This window comes from Psammomys obesus, unplaced genomic scaffold, assembly GCF_907164565.1.
Source record: "Psammomys obesus unplaced genomic scaffold, mPsaObe1.curated_primary_1811, whole genome shotgun sequence".
NCBI classification, from domain to species: domain Eukaryota; kingdom Metazoa; phylum Chordata; class Mammalia; order Rodentia; family Muridae; genus Psammomys; species Psammomys obesus.
Genome location: NW_026596034.1, coordinates 37774507 through 37793322, shown reverse-complemented (window position 1 = coordinate 37793322; position 18816 = coordinate 37774507). Strand labels below are relative to the sequence as shown.

Sequence of the window (18816 nt, the reverse complement as noted above, 5' to 3'; positions counted from 1 at the left end):
TGACCATTGAGATAGAATCAGTCTCTGGAATAGAACCCATTTAGCTGACAAGACATTGTCGACGCACCCACACCCCTATCTGGGTGCTTTCCAGCTGGTCTCCTCCGAGGAGTCCTGGGATTGCCTCACAGCTTGGGAAGCAGGAGCCCACCAGTGTGTCCTCTTCAGCCACAGAACTCAGGAGAAAGGCTGAATCCACGGGGCGGGGGGGGGGGGGGGGGGGGGGAGGAATGAGCCTGAGGAGCCACGGCCCAGCTGCTGCTTTGTCTTCTGCACAGTTAGACCTGGGCCAGCAGGGGCCAGGGAGGGGGTGCACACAGGGCAATGTGGGAGCCTCCTACCAGGTCCAATGTTCCAGGCTGGGCTGCATGTGGCCATGAGTTCACAGAGACAGGCCAGGGATGGAGCTGGTGCTGGTGTCTGGTGAGGGAGTCCTCTGGGCTAGGCATGGCAGGTGGGCAACCCTCGCTCTGTTGCCTTGCTCGTGTTGTATTTGGACCATCCACACAGGCAGAATGTTCCGGATTCCTCCCTAGGGCCTTGCATACCTCAGGAACTGCCCTGTGGCTGCCTTCAAGCTACTGTCTTTGGTCACTATCTGCTTCTTGCCCTCCTGTGGGCAACTGACCTTTCTGGATTTGGATTTGGATTTTGGATTTCTGGAGTCTTCGTTAGGGTTTCCGGCGCTGTGAAGAGACCATGACCAGGACAGCTCTACAGGAGAACATTTAACTGGGGCTGGCTTACAGTTCAGAGGTGTAGTCCATTGCCAGCACGGTGGGAAGCGTGGTGGCGCACAGGTAGACTCAGTGCTGGAGAGGGAGCTGAGACTTCCACTTCCAGATGGCACACAGCAGGAAGAGAGTGAGACACTGGGCCTGGCTTGAGCTTCTGAAACTTCAAAGCCTGCCCACTGCCCCATGACACACTTCCTCCAGCAAGGCCACGCCTCCAATAATGCTTCTATGCGTCCATGGGGGCCATTTTTATTCAAATGCCACACGTGGCTATGTGCTTTAGCATCCCAACCTCTCCCAAAGCACTTACCTCTTCCTCCCCAAGGAGACATTGGTTACGTCACTGCACAGTCCTGCCATTGCCAGCTGCTCTGAGCACTGCCAGATACAGCCTCACCACAAAGCTCAGGGTTAAGCCAAGGTCATCTTGGGGGCAAGGGTGAGGCACTGGCTCTTTGTGGACTGTGTATCCAGCCAGGATCCAGCCCGGACACCTATCTTCTGTGGCCACATCCTCTCTATTTCCTGTGCCATGGGCCTGTCCGATCCCTGATCTCTACCTCTCATCAGACGAAAACTTTAAGGCAGCCTCCCTGTTGAGTCCCTGTATCTGGTGGGCTTGTGTTCTGGACAAATGGGTGGATGTCCTGCAGAGTCAGGGGGTGTCCTAAGAAGGGAGTCTCAAGCAGAGAGGAGCCCTGTGAGGGGGTTCCTTGTAGAGGTACCAAAGAGTGGTTTTCTATAGGATTCCCTCATAGGGGTATTCCACGCAGGGCATTCCCACAAACACAGCAGTTAGGATTTCACCATCTCCCATGATCCTTTAGGCCTTTGACTGGAATTGTCTTGCTGACCACTGTGGCTTGGTGGCAGGGATTAGCAGGGCCTGTGGTTTGTCACAGAAGGTGGCTAGGGCTCTGCAGGCCAAGATTCTCTCCAGAGCCCCTCACATGTCCTGTCCTAATGATGAAATCTGTGCAAAATGCAGGCCTCCATTAAAATGGTCCAGTGGCATGACGGAGTCTTTGGGTCCCTTCACAAAGCCGTCCCTTGGAGGGAAATCTGACTCCCAGACTTTGGTCACAGAAGGCCTGAGCTTCTGCCTCCAGCTTGAGAGATGAGTCGGACCTGAAAGGAACATGCTCCACCAGAGTGCACTCAGGAGCAGCGGCAGGGATAGCTGCAGGGCTGTTCAGCCACAAGGGGATGGTGACCCAGACATTGGGGGATGGTCTGTGTCTGGGTCACCATGAGCAAGGACAAGGGCTGTCTCGAATGCACCACTGGGAAAGACCAACTGATGTGGCTGTTAAAAGGGTCAAAGGCATTGACAGTCACTGAGGCCAGGAGCTGGCCCCTCACTCCTCACACTGCCACCCAGGGTGAGGGAACAAAGGTCATGCAAACTGCTTGGTGCCTAGTGGGAGAACCGAAGAGTCTGTAGAAGTGTGACCTTTCAGCGTGGGGGTAGTGAAAGTGCGCTCTTATTTGTGCACCTGAAAACAATACCTTTGCTTCTCGTGCAGAACAAAACAAACGGACACTTGGGGGGCTGAGGCTGGAGGACTGGGGGTCCAAGCCCAGCCTAGGCTACATAGTGAGCCCGTCTCAAAAAACAGAAGCGACACTTTAAGACATGCACCAAGGTGGACTGGAGAGGTGGCCCAATGGTTAAGAGCACTGGCTGCTCTTTCAAGCACCTCCATGAGGCTTAGAACCTCTAGTATCCAGGGGATACGTAGCTCTCTCCTGGCCTCTGAGGGCACAGCATGCACACTATGCACAGACATCCATACAAGCAAAAATCCAAGCACATAAAATAAAAAAGAGAGGAAAAAATTAAAAAAAAAAAAAAAAAAAAAGAAGTGCACCAGAGCTGGGTGTGGTAGCACATGCCTTTTATCCCAGCACTTGGGAGGCAGAGGCAGGCGGATCTTTATGAGTGTGAAGCCAGCCAGTCTACAGAGTGAGTTCCAAGACAGCTTGAGCTACACATTTAAAAAACAAAATGAAACAAACAAAAAAGTGCTTCAAGATAGAAAGTCAAGCCTGTCTGTCCTCATCATGGCCATGAGGCTTATGCATGGCTAGTCTTAAACAGTCATTTGTTAATTTATATATACAGGCGAACAACCTCGAACTCAGATAGCACATGGCAAGTTTTATAATCCATCTGCATTTAGAAACCTTAAATGCACTTGCTAATAGAACATAAGTTAACATATAGTTTCTAAATAGGTTGAGAGGGGAAAAATGCAAAGAAAGTTAATACAACAAAAGAAGTAGGAAGCCAATGCAGGAAGACAGGTGTTCTAAATTCACTGGGTTAATCTTGCTAAGACATGGTTTATCAGATTGGATTAAAATCACAAAAATGGAACTCACTGAAGACACTCACTGTTCACTGAAGGAAGCCATGCAGGAGGTGGGGAGAGAATTACAAAGATGGACTGGGTGCCAACCCGGACGGTGGAGCAGCAGTACAGTGGATGGAGAAGGAGTTAGTAACACCCAGCCAGCAGGCAGCAATCCACGAGAAGGCCAGGATCTCAGGGCTGCCAAACGGTGGAGAAAGAGCCTTGCAGACTCTATGGTGGCCACTCTGTGAGGTCAGGTCATTAAGCTTAGATACTGGCACTGCTGTCCTGCAGGTCCATTGCCAACCAGACAGAACTTGCTCTTTCAGGGCAGAGGATCTTGTCTCAAAGGCCTGGAATGCAGAGGTAAGTTTATGACACTGAAGGGAATGTGTTCCCAAATAACTCACAACAGCGTGTGTGTGTGTGTGTGTGTGTGTGTGTGTGTGTGTGTGTGTGTGCGCGCGCGCATGTGACACTCAGTGACAGAAGGATGGTGCCTGAGGCCTGGCAGGCACAAGCTCAGCTTCGGCTCCCAGGAGGGGCACTGAGTACATTTGGGAGGATGGCCCACAGATCAGCAAGCAGACTTCCCACAGGACTCAGGAAGGTACCCAGGACACACAGACAGACATAGAGGCCTGAGCCACCTCATGCCCACAAATCTGAAAGCTGCATGAGAACCCATACATGCACAAGCGGAATTCTAAGAAAGTCGTTAGCCCTCAGGAAATAGAATCTGGAGCCAGATACCCCACGTGTCCCCCTTCCGAGCACACAGGTCACAAGGTTGCAGAGGCCACTTTACTACTCTTCGAACCCTCAGATTCAAGGAGGCGTCCTGCATCCAACCCCACAGCAAGAAGAGTGTGTCAGTCTGAACTTCTGGCTGTCTCAGAGGCACATTCGACACCTGCTACGTGACACCCAGCAGGGTCTGGGGTTGTTTCCAGAGCCAACATACTGCAGCTCCCAGCATGACTTGCAAAGACTCTCACCAAGTGGGGTCCAGGACCAGATGGAGCCTCAAGCGTTCAGCTCAGCTTTCTTTGGGAATGAGTTTGCAGGAAACAAAAACAGCAAAACAAAAATGAAAACAACATTGCTTTTCAGAGCCTTCTGGGTTTTAGAATTGGAAACAGGACCCTGCAGAGTCACAGTCACACCCGGCAGGGTGGCTTGGCCCTCACACGCCCACACCCTGTATGGCTGTTCCAGAAGCAGGAGGGTCTGCTTCTGGAACAGGAAGTCCCCAAGAAAGACTGGACAAAGAGGATACAATCGGCTCAATTGTGACTACCTGAACAAAACTCAGGCTTGCTCAGTGTGTGTAGCAGCCCTCAGAGCAGCTGGATTAGCTGAGGGGTGTCAGGGTCCTGCCTGGGGTCCCTGGGGAAGCAGGCTACTGAGCAGGAGGAAAGAGCCTCAGGTTTTATTTCATTGCAAGTTCCAGCAATGCCTAAGAGGAGAAAAGAGAGATAAGGGAGGAGACAGCTCAGAGAAGCAGCCAGGAAGGGAGCTAGGCTCATGGGCAAGGATGAACACAAGCTGTCCAAGATCACACCGTAAAAAAAAATGAAAGAGAAACCCATCTCAGTCAGGGTCCACCCCTGATGATACCGGAGGCCTAATTGTTCCGAAGACAGAAACTACCTAGAGGAAGGTGGGAAGGTGTGGGCTCCAGGGTGTGGTCTTGCAGGATCAGATTTCTCCAGGTTAATTTATAAATCCTGCAGTTCCAGTTAAAATCCTAGAGGTTTTGCTTAGAGAAGCTTTGTTAGAAATAAGTTCAGGGTCACAAAGGAAGGGACCACTACTCCAGTGGAATTGTCTGAGAGCAAACTTGACTCTTGATCAAGAGCGTGCCCTTAGAACTCACAGAGATCTACCTGCCTCTGCCTCCCGAGTGTTGGGATTAAAGGCGCGTGCCACCTTGGCAGGCTCTTTTGTGTTTATTAAATGCCAATTTAATACATTAAGAATTCACTGGAGGGGCTGGAGAGATGGCTCTGTGGTTAAGAGTGCTGTCTGCTCTTCCAAATGGACCTGGGTTCAATTCCCAGCACCTACATGGCAGTTCACAACTGTCTGTAATGCCAATTTCAAGGGATCTGACACCTTCACACTAAATGCACATAAAATAAAAAAATTAAATAAATTATAAAAAAAAACCAAAAAAGTCATTTAAAAAAAAGTTAAAAAAAAAAAAAAAAGAATTCACTGGAGAGGCCATGGAAATGGCTCAGCAGGTTAAGGTGCTCTCGTCAAGCCGTGAACTTGGTGGACCTGAGTTCAGCCAGCCCAGACCCTTCATAGTGGATGGAGAGAAATGATTCCCTAAAGGTGTCCTCTGATCACGTAGACATTGTGGCATGCAGATACACATACATAATGAGTAAATACCTTAACTTCTAAAATTACAGAAAAGAAAGGCTGGGCACATGGTGCACCTCCTTAACCATTTGGGAAGCAGAGGCAGAAGGCTCTCTGTGAGTGGGAGGCCAGTCTCAGCCTTTTCTATTTAGAAAGTTCCAGAACAGCCATGGTACAGTGAGACCTTGTCTCAAACAAATATGTATCTCTATATATGTATGTATATGTGTGTATTCCATTATATACAGATAAATAGGTAGGTAGGTAGAGAGGTAGAGCAGTACTTTAAATTATTGGAACCCAGATATTTATTCTGCTTGTTCCTATGTACAATTGTGGGTTTTTGTAGTTTGGATGTAGTGGCTTCTGATTAGAAACTTCACAGATTTATTAAGTAATAAAATTGGCCTTAAAAAACCCTGTGTAATTGTTTTCAAATGTTCCCTTATGGAAATCCAGCACTTTGTAAGCTAATTTAAATATGTAATTTGGGGCTGGAGAGATGACTCCTCGGTTAAGAGCACTTGTTCTTGCAGAGGACGCAGCTTCGGTTCCCAGCACCCACGTGACGGCTCACAACCATCCATCACTGCAGTTCCCGGGTACCAGATGCCCTCTTCCAAGCTCTGTGGGCTCCAGACATGTGCACAGTACACATACTTACACGCAGGCCAACACCCATACACATAAAACGGTAAAGTGATTCTTTAAGACTAGCTGAGTAGGCCTGCAATGCCAGGCCCAGCCAGCGTGGAAAAGACACCGTCACTTGTCTCCGTGATCATTCACAAAGATTTGGCCTACAAATCTGTTTCTCTGCTATAAAGAGAAACCCTGTCTTGAAAACCCAAAACCAACAAAAACCAAACCACAAAAGATAGTTACGGTTGTATACTAGCCAATTGTTTTTTTGTTTATTTTAGTTTTTTAGAGACAGGGTTCCTCTGTGTAGCCCTGGCTGTTCTGGACTCACTTTGTAGACCAGGCCTCAAACCCACAGTGATCTGACCCCCTAAGTGCTGGGATTTTAGGTGTGTGCCAATTATAGCCAGTTGTTAGAGCTTATTTTCTTTTCTCTCTCCCTCTCTCTCCTCTCTCTCTTTTTGTATAGCCCTGGCTATGCTGGGACTTGCTCTAGGACCAGGCTGGCCTTGAACTCAGAGATCCACCTTAGCCTGCCTCCCGAGTGCTGAGATTAAAGGTGTGGACCACCACTGCCTAGGTTTGTTTTCATGTTTTTAATGTTAAGGTATCATAAAATCAGCTAGGACTATTTTTCTCTTTCTTTCCTCCTTCCTGGTTTTTGAGAGAGGGTCTGCTAGCCTTGAACTCATGGTAATTCTCCTGCCTCCACCCCCCAAGTGCTGGGATCACAGGCATACATATACCGCCACTCCTGTCTGGTTTTACTTTGTGTCAAGGTGGATGAAGCCCAAGAGCTGGTGTATGGTAGTCATGTGTTCTACCAATGGAGCTACACTCCCAGCCACCCTCAAGGGCTTTCATCTGCACAAATGCTCCAGTGAGCTCGCCTACATTCCCAAACAACCCAAACAGCCACAGTCACACAACACATTGAATGCCAACTGTCTTTCACATTCATTGAATGGCTTCTCCACTGACAAAATAAATTGAATTGAGCCGAATTTATAGTAAAAAGGCAGGTTTATTGGGGCCGCTCTCAGCTCTCAGGTGGGTTCACAGACCTCACAGGAGGGGTGGAGGTTTGTGAAATGGCATGGCTGGGCTGTGGCAGGATCTTCTTAAAGGGAAGTGTGTGTGGGGGGGGGAAGTTTTGAGTGATGGTGAGGTTTTGGGGTTACAGCCTCATCTGGTGAGTTCTGGGCCCTATAGGTAGGTCTCAGGTCCAGTGGTCACTTCAGAATCCTGAACTAGGAGCTGGCTTTGTCCAGGGTTTTGGGTAGGCTTTTGAAAGCACAGGCTCCTGGTCAGAAGGGAAGGGCCAGACTTCCTGGCCCAGGCCACCTTGCCTTTAAATCCCTAAACCTCTGGCCTAACACCACTGCTTATAATTCATCGTTAAAGTGCTCCGCATCTAATATTTTCACTTGTTAGACATCATCTTGGTCCCCTAATTTCCTGACTTCCTCCTGGAGGCCACGGAGAAGCCTGCTTTCACAAAGACACGCTGGACTCACATCTGGATGAACTCCTTCCTTAGGTACTGGATTCACCCCAGAACAGTAGAGAGTACTCAGTGCTGGGATCACATTCTGTGAGCACTCAAGACCCCCGCCATCTCTTCCAAGGCAGTGGTGCTCCACCCACAGACCCAGCTGGGTCTCCAGTCACCAGCAAAGTCTGGGGTTCTCCTTTATATGTATTTCTTAATGAGTGTTTGGCCTGCATGTATGGGGGTGTACAACACACATGCACGCCTGGTGCCCAGAGGAGCCAGAAGGCAGCACCGTATCCCTTAGAAATGGAATTACAAAAACTGGGCCGCCACGCAGGTGCTGGGAACTGAACCTGGGTCCTCCGGAAAGCATGGGTTTCAGTTCTTGAAGATGACCGGAGCAAATCTAGCATGAGCCCGCCAGTCAATACACTGGGGGGAGGAGCATGCAGGGTCAGCCTGTTCTCTCCTGCCCTTCCACAGTGTTTAAAATGTCTCTTAGAGTGATTTTCCTCTGCATTGCCCAAGCTTGCTGTTCTGGGACAGGAACAGGTGCCCACATACAGGGTCAGTGCAGAACTGGTGATGGTCTGTGGATCCCAGGACTCAGCAGGAACTGCAGAACCCCATTCCCCTTCCTGCAGAACATCTATCGCTGCTCTGGCTGACACTGGCTTACTGGAGTCTCTTGAGGCAGCTGACATTTCATCCAACAGGCATTTCTGAGACCAGAGCTGTGTGATCTTTGCACCCATGTGAACATGTATTTGATGTATGTTCAAGCTGGTTCCCATGAAAGTAGGTGCTGCAGGGACAGTTTAGGCACTGACGGTGACGCAGCCGGTTGCTGCTGCTGTTTCACTGGGCAGGGGTCGGGGAAAGCCCTCACAGACTGGGATGAAGGACACTGATGACTTAATGATCTATCACTCTGACATCAGGAGCTCTACCCTGCAAGCCAATGACCTCCTTGTGCTTCAAAAAGGATCCAGTGCTTGGGGGAGGGGGAATGAAGACGTGCATGACTCAGCTAAGCCTGGTCTGGGCTTATATCTGAGCATCCCACGTGACACCCACGGTCCTCAGGACATCCTCTGTTAGAATCCTGAACACAAACATGTTAACTTGGGACAGTGTGCAGAGAGGCGCCAGGTACACACATCTTCTTGTGCCACATACGCATACACCAGTTCCATGGATGTGCACTTGCTGACCCCTGCTCACACACAGACGCCCTAGGCAGGCAGGAAAGTGGTGGGAGGGACTCCAGAGAGACGGCAGGATAGACGGAGCCGGAAGGCCAAGGGCTCTGGAGCTGAGCAGTGCAGTCAACACCTGCCCTTTCTCTCTCAGACTGTATGATGACCGCTCTCCAACTTCGGTTGTTTCATTTGCAGAATAATCCAGAGGTGCTCCCCCCAGTGTGTAAAAAGCACCCACAGACAAGAAGGTCCAGCGTGTCTGCTTGGGCAGTACCCGCTGCCACCTCTGAGAAGGGCTCCGGTCATAAGCAGTGCACTGTGTACCCTGCCGGTGTGAGGCAGGTCCCGCCTGACCTGCGGCTATCCTTCACTGCGGCTGACAGGGCTTTCCTGGGCTTTATTAACGACCCTGTCAGCAGGGGGCTCGGGACGCTGCAACTGCCTTCAGGTGATAGATCACAAAGGGCTTTCACGGCTATTCATTTCCAGTGACCCCGTCTCCCCTCCACTGCTGCTGCTCACTTAAGAGTTATGAGGGTGAATCGGTATAATTTGATATCGATCTATTTGCCGAGCTAAATTGACCACACGGTGGATGTTTGCAAGGGCACTCAGCTCTACTGGGGCACATGGAGGTGTCTCTGAACTCCTGCTCATGGCCACAATGGGAAAACAACTAAAGGGGCTGACATCAGGTCAGGGCCTAGGTCCCAGATATCGGGGAAGTGAGATTCCACAAGGGCCATGAGCCACCAGCTCTGCACCCATAGCATTGCGACAGGCGTGAAAATGGATGTTTCCCACTCTCACCAGAGATGCTATGTCTAGAAAACAGTCAAGCTGCAGTGGCTTTGAGGACACCATGCAGAGAAGGCAAGAGATATGTGTGTATGAGAGAGAGACAGACAGACATGTGGATGGATGGACGGACATGTACAAAGGCACAGGTCTCCTGTGGCTAAGTTGACGTTACTCATTTTGCTCAGCTATTCACGCTGATGCAGCCTCTGGCTCCAGGTTTACTTGATGGTCCCATCGCTGAGCCACATTGGGGCTCCAGAAATCTGCATTACCATTCAGCCTCCTTGCCACCTTCTCAGGCTCAGTTCACCAGGAGGGCACCTACTCCTACTCCCAGGTATACAAGGCTTCACTGCCAAGGCCTGATGACACTGGCCAAGAACCAGCAGAGTACGTGTGCATACCACAGGTGTCCCCTTCTGTGACCTCATGGCTGTGCCTCCTGGAAACTTGAGAACTGAGGTCTGGGTTGGCCTGTGACACCTGCTTTTGAAGGTAAGCTCCAGGTGATACTAGCTGCTACAGGGGGACACGGAAGGCTGTCAGAGAAGCCAGGGACCGGGAAGGAAATTTCAGAGCTGCTGGGAGGATAACAGCCTGAGCTCCAGCAGCTACCTGTGGCCATGGCCTGTGCAAGCTGACTTCTGACCATGGGGAAACCCTTCATCGGAGCTCCCTTCACTTCCTTTGCGGTGTTTAGGTTTAACATACAGAAGCCAACTTGCTTAGGCCATGGATGTGGCTTATGGTCAACCTCACCTCCTACCATTGCTGAGGGTGTTCTGCACTGGCTTCTGACTCTAGGGTCTTGGGCTCAGTAGCAGCTGTGGTGTTTCCTTGAGCAAGAGGGCCCGACACAGGGTGATGCTGCAGATAGAGGCAGCACAGTGTGGCTCCCACAGGCTGCACTGGGATTCTCTAGGAATCCTGCCCCTGCCCCTCGGGATCAGACTGGCCTCTCGGAAGCCCAGATATCCGACAGCTCCTTAAGCATCCTAGTTTCTAGGGCCAGAACATCTACCTTTCAATGATTTATAGTCCAGTCTATCCCAGAGCTCTGCTAGGCCTTGTAGGGTTGCCTGTGGCAATGTCGAAGGGTCCCATTACTCTTGCTTGCTTCTGGCCCTCACTTGATGGCTGCAGACTGCTGAGGGCCACATGTGGGTACAGGGCTATCACCGACATAGCTGTCAGTGGCCCCAGAGGGAGGGAGGGAGAAAGGAGGGGGAGAGCTCTGTGCTGTTTCTCCATGTGGCCTGAGGACACATGTCCACATATTTGAGTTGGCAGGACATCTAAGATGCCTCAGGCCTGGAGGATGGAGTCAGGGAAGCTTTGAGAAGCAGAGCAAGAAGAGGTCTGAGAAAAAGGCAACACAGCGGAGAGACACAGGGGATCAGAAAGACCCTACAATGTTTAAGGCAAGGTCAAGGAAGAGAAGCTTCAGGGCCATCTGGAGATGGCCTTGGGTGGCTACAGGGACTTTACCACACACCCAACAGCTGCAGCAGTGGGAGTCCTGGGCTGGGGTGCTGCAGGCTCTGCCTAGGGCTGCTGTCTGGTGTCCTATGTGGGCAGGGAGCTGTGTGGCTGTGAAAGTGTGTGCATGCAGACATGCAACCTATAGGTCACAGTCAGAAACCAGATACATGTCTTCTGCCTTTATTTCATTTCTTTTCTCAGTGCCAGCTCTGATTCTCAGGGACCTGCCCTCTGGAGAGTCAGCAGCCTTGGGCACACACTGGACACAGCCATGTCCTCACCAGGCTTGTGAGACTGGTACAAAGAGCGCTGAGGACACAGCCAGTGGACAGGGTCACCTGAACTCGGACAATTGGCCTGGGGCTGGGGAAGCCTCACTTGGTGACTTCATCCCAGTGGTTTTGATTCTGGTCAACCTGATTGCGGGGCGGGGGTTCCATCTAAGGGTCTCTGGACCACAGTACGTGATCATCAGGAAATGCTTGCTGTCCTTTGCTTGGCCTGGCCAGCTCCTCTACTTACGAGGGGTAGAACTGCTTGAGCAGCTCCTTCTTATTCACCTTGCCCATCTGGTTCCGTGGGATCTCCTCCACCAGCAGGAGCTCAGAGGGCACAGCATAGGGTGCCAGGACGCCTCTGCAGAGACAAGCACAGCCTGAGATGACTGCGCCCCACCCCTGGGAAAGCCATTGTTGGCTCACACTCTGACTCTGTGATCGGGGGCAACAGGGTGACCATCTTGCCCTGTGGAAGGAGGACCATCCTCTTCCCTCTGGCTTGGCTCTGGTACAGCAGAGTGGGCCCTGCAGCTGACAAGCTTGGTCAACTACAGAGAAGCAGCTTTAGGGCCACCACCAGCAAGTAATTAGAAGGGGGATGGGCTTTTTGGTAGGAAAAAGCTGCAGGTCCTGTTGTGATTCTCAGACGGCACTCAGTTAGGATATGACTCCTGCAGATGTCCTCCTGTTCCGCTGCATGGACAACCCAGCCAGAGATGGTGTGTAAAGCCTGAAGCAGAATCCTAGTCTGCCCCAAGTTCCACTGAGCAGAGAGCAACTGGTTTTGACTTTACCCAAGGTTCTAAGTGACACCAACAGAATCTCACATGCTTTTTATCTTCAGATGCAATTTTTAGACCTAGGGCAACTCCCGGCCTCCTGTGTCCAGCAGCCCTTATGTTACAAACCTGCGGATGCTGATGACTCTTATGCGATGGCTTCCTGATGCTGTCTGCAGTGGCTGCTCAGACTTCCCAGCAGAGCTGTGTTTGGGAGGCCCTGACCCTGCTGCTCCACCCACTGCAGACTCGTCCCTCGCTTCGATGGACTGGCTCTACTCCCTATGAGCTTGCCCCAAGGGCTCCTCTGGGAGCCTCCCGGAGGGGACTCCAGCCCCTGCCCTCTACTCAGCTCTTGCTCCCTATTCTTCCTGGTGACCCCATCTTTTTCCTTTTGTCCTAGGTTTAGCTGGCCTGTGTACTTCTACGTGCAGAAACTGGGCAGGTTTTTACGGGAGAGCCACTGTGCAGTGTAATGTAGGGATAAACCTCTACAAAAAATTGGCTCAAGTGACCAGCTGGTACCCAGCTCCAGATGGCCTGGTCTTCTGGCCCCATCACATATCAGCTTCCAGACGAACTACATGTCTGGGTGGGACTGGAAAGAGGTGGAGGCAGGTGCTTGCTCCTGAACACAGGAGAAAATGTCCAACGCAATGGTCCCTAGAGCCCCTCCCTCAGCTCAGGAATGTTTCTTCTCTGGTACTGCTGTTGTTCCTGCCAGTGGCACTGGCATCTAGAAATGCACTTTCTGTGTCTGCTGCAGCGACTGCACGGCTTGTGCTCTGTAAACACGGCACGCCGCATGGATGGAGGTCTGAATGTTTAACCTCACATTTCTGGTGGAAATGCCACGCGATCATGATGTGTTGGCTCTTCTGTGAATAGGACCTAATTTCCAGCATTTGGTTAAGCATTTTGTGTCTGTCTGACAGGAAGCTGGTCTGGGTTTCTTGTCTGGTTTTGGTAGCAGGGTCCTGGGGCCCATGAAGTCAGCTGGGAGTATCCCTCCCACTGGAATGGACTTGTATGCACTTTGAGGAGAGTCCCCTGAGGTGCTCGGTGCCATCTGCTGCAGAGCCTTCCAGGCCTGGCATTTGCTTTATGGGAAGGTTTTTAGCTGGGAATTCAGCTTCATAGACACAGAGCCTTTGAGCTCTGGATTTTGGGTCAGTTCTGGTAATTTATGCATGTCACTGGGACTACCAGCTACAAGGAGGACATGCTTGAGGCTGTGTACCTCCTAAGGAACACTGAGCTGCTATGAGGTCAGACCTCTGGGGATAACAGTGACACCTGGTTCTCTCTGCTCTTTCCTGAATCTCCCTCTCTTTCTCATCTCATAGCTCAGGCTGGCTTTGAACTTGCTATGTAGCCAAGACTGGGTTGAACTCAAGAGGGTCTTGTATCAGCCACTTGGGTGCTTCAGTCACAGGTGTGTGTCACTATGCCCAGCTTTTCCTTTCAATCAATATGGAGTACATTTGGTTCTTTCTTTGTTAGTGTCCTCTCCAGACACTGTCTCTCTCTGGAACAATCCTTAGCCAGCTGCAACTTTAGGATGATGCTCTAATCTCTCCTTCCCAACTGCCTCTCTCCTGTAATGGCAGCTGGACAGCACAGCACAGTGGCCTGGGAAAGCATGGCCATCAGGGCTCTAAAGGCAGAGTGTGGATCAGCAGCAGCAAGCAGCAACCATCAGGCATGGACCTCGACCTCATGTAAGGGCAGGATCACCTGGACCTCAAGGCTTTTCTGGCAGGAGCGGCCACCTTCCCTTGCAGGTGCTCTCACAGGAGAGGCACCAGGAAGCTTAGCCACTGTTCTCTGGGAGTGAGTAGGGTTGGGGTTACAAGTGGGGATATCTCCTCAGGTCTCCCAACCCCAAGAAACAAGTGGTGGGGAGTCTACCCACCGTGGGGACAAAACCTGAGGGGCCAGCAGTTCCTATAGGACAGTCTACATCTCGGCTCTGCAATGTCTTGTAATCTTCCTTGCACTGTCTTAGTCTACACAGCTACAACTCCTAGGATGCTCCAAACCTCAGCGCTCCATTTTAGGGTCTTCATAACTCACGATGAGCCTAAATAACCAAGTCTGACTTCAGCCTTAGAGACAGGTCCTAAGGGGAAGCACTCAAGAGTGTAGGAGCCACAAACATGGCTGTGTCCATGCCTGTGCAGGGGGAATTCAGGCCAATGAGGACCTCCACCCAGCAACTACTGTAGCTCTCAGCAAAGGATGCCTGGGTGTTTTTCTTCTCAAAAAAGTAATTGTTTAATCAAAGCAGCAACCGGCCAAGCAGACTGTTGCCTTTGCTAAGCTATGGAGCTCCAACTGTGATTTTGCAAATCCAGGGGAATCGGTAATTGCCCAGCTGTGCGGCCCCTGATGAAACAAGGACTCCTGCTGTTTGTGAAGTCTTGTTGGACGAGCCAAAAATAGTCTTACGCTGAGGAGAAGGGAAGCCAGGGTAGGAGGAGATGGGGGCAGGAGGAGACAGGGCAGAGAGGAGAGAACTTTAAAGAACGAGTCCAGAGGTATCCTTATGGGGCACAGTGGAAGCTGTGAGGGTCCCAGTAAGTCCCCCTTCTACCCTGTGAATCCTGGAAGGACATCAGGAATCACAGGGCTGAGATGAGACAAACTAGAGTCTAACTCAAAGAATGTACTGTGTGTATGTGTGTGTGTGTGTGTGTGTGTGTGTGTGTGTGTGTCAGAAAAGTATGGTGGTGGTAATGGCGTACTCCTTTAATCCCAGCACTCAATCTCTGTGAGTTCAAGGCCAGCATGGTCTACAGAGTGAGTTCCAGGACAGCCAGGGCTACACAGAGTCGACTTGTCTCAGAAAACAAAAACCCAGAGACAGCAACTACAGGTGACAAGATGGAAAAAGCTCCTGCCCTGGGTCTGAGGAGAGAGCTGCGGGCATAGGCCATAGGCACTGAGGGCTATGGGCACACCAGGCCTTGAAGGCTCCACAGTGAGGTGTGAGGCAGCCAGGCACCTCAGGGCAGGAGCAGAAAGGCTGCTGTGCCCAGGCCATTCTGTGGCAGGCTGTGCAAGTCTGGCAGGATAGGGAGGGGTACTTGGTGCAGCACTGGACTAGCCAGGCATTTTCCTGGGGTCCTCAGCCTCACAACACTTTGGGGTTTATCTATAAATTGATACCAAAATACTTGCTTCTGTCTCAGGAACAAACATTCCTGCCTCAGACTACTCCTGACTCCCAACTCAGTTTGTAGGTGGAGGCCCTCCCAGTTTGCAGGTCTGAACTGGGGGGGAAAGGGCTGTTTTAAGGGCCACATGGCTGATAATTTTAGCTTCCCTCCCCACTTCCAAAATCCAGAATGGTCCACCCCAGCCTCCCGGTTCTAGGACAGGCCCTTCCCTCAGATCCCAAGAACCCAGGACAGTCCCGTTAGCCCTACCTGGCCCACTCCTTGAGGTCTGTATGGGACAATGAGTGTCCTTCTTGTAGGGCTACCACAGCTGTGATCCGCTGGCCCCATGTCATATCCGGAACGCCAATCACAGCCACATCTGAGGACAGCAGAACAGGCTAAGGACACCTGGGAAGGTCTTGATGACCATGACAGGATGAACAGCACTCAGGAATGTGTGGGCAACGCTGGGCAGTTAGCTGCAGTGCCCAAGCTCCCGGAACAAGATCTGTGGGAATGACCCTCATGGGAGTGGGCTCAGCCTGCCCTTGCTTGATCTGCAGAGCAGCTGTAGAGTCTGGCCAGGCCTGGAGGCCACCCTGGTACAGCAGCCAGCAGCCTGGAACTACCACCAGGTTACTGTGGCAGGGATGGAGGGAGCAGAACCCCCCCCCCCCACACACACACACAGGATCCCCACCACAGAGTAGAAAGGAGGCACAGTGTCTTGGGGGCAGGCTCTGCTCACCCGGTCCCTCACCTGTGATGCTGGGGTGGGCCAGCAGGTGCCGCTCGATCTCCAAGGCGCTGACCTTGTAGCCTCCGGTCTTGATGATGTCCACTGAGGTCCGCCCTCGGATCCAGTATCTGTCATCCTTGAACACGGCTGTGTCTCCTGGAAAAGGGTTTTCTGTGAGAGCTCTGGACTGTCTGCTCATAGGAGACCGTGCGTGGTGTTCCTGCTTACCACCCCCAAGAATCCTAGGGGACCAAATGCATGTGTGAGTCCCAGTTTCCAGGCCTGTGAAGGCTGTCTCCATTCTCTATCCCTACGACAATGGCACCCCGCCCTGCAATCAACAGTGGGGATTGGAACCCACTAGAACCCATGGCATGCTAAGAACCTCCTTGGCCCCCAGGGTCTGTAAATACCCTAAACTCAAGTCAGTATGTGTCACGTTTCTGTCAGAGCAATCAGAAGTGCGACATTTTCAAAACAGAGCAGCAAACAGCTGGTGGCCTTAACCCTGTCTCAAGGTACACTATACCAGGAAAGCACAAGCCCTGCTTCACACAGACACATGCGGGCACCCTCCTGCAGTGCCTCTCTCCTATCCCCATGCCTTCTGTCATCCTACCACGGCTGGTCCTGGGCGAAGGACGGCCATTTTCAGCTCCTCCTCCAACACGGGATGCCCTGTGATAAACATCCTCCTGCTCTTCTGCACTTGGCCCCACCACCCCAAACAATTACAGTGCTTTTTTTCCCTACACAAAGTAACTGTCCACTTGCTCCTTCCACATGGGAACCTGGGACCTGGTGAGCTTGTTACACCCCACAGAAACACTGGCAGCACCAGGAGCAGGGGCCAGGCCAGAGCACAGGGCTGCATTTTCAGCTGAGGCTTCCTCCTGCACAGTGGTGTGGGGGAGGGGCATGTATCTTCCCATTAGTGCCTGTGCCTGTCCACACACACACATTTGCACAATTACGACTGTGTGTAGGCATGCAGATGTCAGCAGCAGCCCTGACAGCAGCGCTGAGGCCTCACTGTCTGTTCACATGCTCCCTGCACTCCCTGTGGGTTATTAGCTGGAATAAATCATAAATATTTCATTATACATCACGCGGCCCGACGTGGGAAGGCACCATCCATCACCTCACTGCTCCCTGGGACTTGCAGTGCAGGGCGCACTCCAGTCTATTAAACAAGATGGATGGGTGGCCTGGACCAGCTTATTTACGGCAGAGAGGGAAGAGGGGAAGAGGCTGGCCTCCAGAGCAAGGACTGGAGCTGGGCAGTTCTCTCTCTAGTGTGGCAGCTGTGTGTGTGGCAGGTGGTAGAAGCGCTGGATGGGGAGCCTCAGTCTAAACTAGGATAGCCTCTTGGGCAGGTACTGACTGGAGAGAGAGGGCACGGGTGTGGGGTGTACCTGGCCTGGCCTGGGTCTTAAGGGGCCCTTATGACCCCTTCTCGTTCCTGCTGTAACTTTGGGTCCAGCTGTGCTCCTCAAGACTGGGAAGCCTTCCACTGGCTTCCTCTGCCTGGTTTGAATCAGGTTGCTGGTCTCCACAGTGAGATGGGAACTGACATTTAGGGTCTCAGCAGGAACCTCTCTGATGCTGCTCCCCATGGGCCTCCACTCTAAGATGTGGCACGGCACAGCCACTGCCTTGCCTTGAACACGGCCTCTCTTCTTGGTCCTACAAGCGATGCCATGCTGCCTACTTGCAAAGCTCCATACCCTCTCCCTGTAGTTCCAAAGTATGACTCTTCCACGGTCCCTTGTTTGATCTGGTAAGAGCCCTTGGGATAAAGAATTTTGTACACAGGGCTTCTTGCTTTGGGGCTGTGCCCCGCAATGCTCTTTTCTCAGATGCTCTTTTCCTCAGATATTCTGAGGAAGGATATCTGGGCATTGCTGGGCTGTTCTCTAGGTGGATTCTGCCTCACACTGCCAGTGTGTAAAGACTCATTCTTGTTTGTGATACAGGATCACACTTTTGGAAGAGTCAGAGCAACTGCTCCCCAGGGAGGAGATGCCCAATTCCATGCTGCCTACAACTCATGATTTCCTACAGTCCAGAAGATCTCAACAACAGCGTGCTCTCACAGCTCTGACAAGGCTGACCAAGGAGTCTGAGCCACTGGGTGTGCTTGGCCATGGAAGACAACCTAAATCTCCATAGCTGGTGCTAGGCTTGAAGAGAAAGTGCCGGACTTTTGCAGTGCTCTGGTGAGGTGCCAATACATGGGGCATCGCTAGCTCTGGCCTGCATCCATACTGATGGTTGGATAGCATTTATGTTCAGAAGTAAAAAGTCAGGTCTACTGTAGAGTCTGATGCAGGGCAAGGAGCCAAGGTCTCCCGTCAGCGCCGACAGCAAAGCAGGGTCCATGCCTTTTGCGGTGTGGTATGGTGGCTCTACATAGTTCCATGGCTCCAGCCATAGTTTTGCTCCTGGCATTGTCTGGGCTTGAGGAAACTACTCTTTCCAGGCCACTTGGTGTCCCTGGCCTTCAAAGACTTGAAGGACCAGCAAAGCATGCAGATGTCAAGGTAGTGCAGGCTGCAGGAATCATGAGCTGAAGCAGCATCAGGCAGAGGGAATGCCTGGGAGTGATCTCCGTGGTGATTCAGAGTGGCTTCTGTGGACGGGTCAGAAGGTAATATGCCACAGGCTTATAAAGGACAGCAAGTCAAGGTTTGAAGGCTCGGTTCTCTTTCCACCTAGTGACACTGCGGACACAGGTACTTCCAGCCACAAAGGGGACGCTTGGTGC

The 18816-nt window shown here is 51.7% G+C and overlaps 1 protein-coding gene across 4 annotated transcripts in view; it reads right to left on the bottom strand.

The window, feature by feature from the left end:
* Positions 1 to 18816, bottom strand: part of Acsf3 (acyl-CoA synthetase family member 3) — a 56466-nt gene that overhangs the window by 824 nt on the left and 36826 nt on the right. For 2 of the 4 annotated variants that reach the window (XM_055621031.1, XM_055621029.1), the window contains exons 8-11: positions 16071 to 16205; positions 15578 to 15689; positions 11612 to 11725; positions 2971 to 3447 (exon numbers count right to left, since the gene is read on the bottom strand). In XM_055621031.1, coding sequence (XP_055477006.1) covers positions 3420 to 3447; positions 11612 to 11725; positions 15578 to 15689; positions 16071 to 16205 — 389 coding nt within the window. In that variant the 3' untranslated portion in view covers positions 2971 to 3419. Of the gene's footprint in view, positions 1 to 2970; positions 3448 to 11247; positions 11726 to 15577; positions 15690 to 16070; positions 16206 to 18816 lie in introns of those variants that run through there. The other 2 variants (XR_008721710.1, XM_055621032.1) reach the window with 2 other exon arrangements.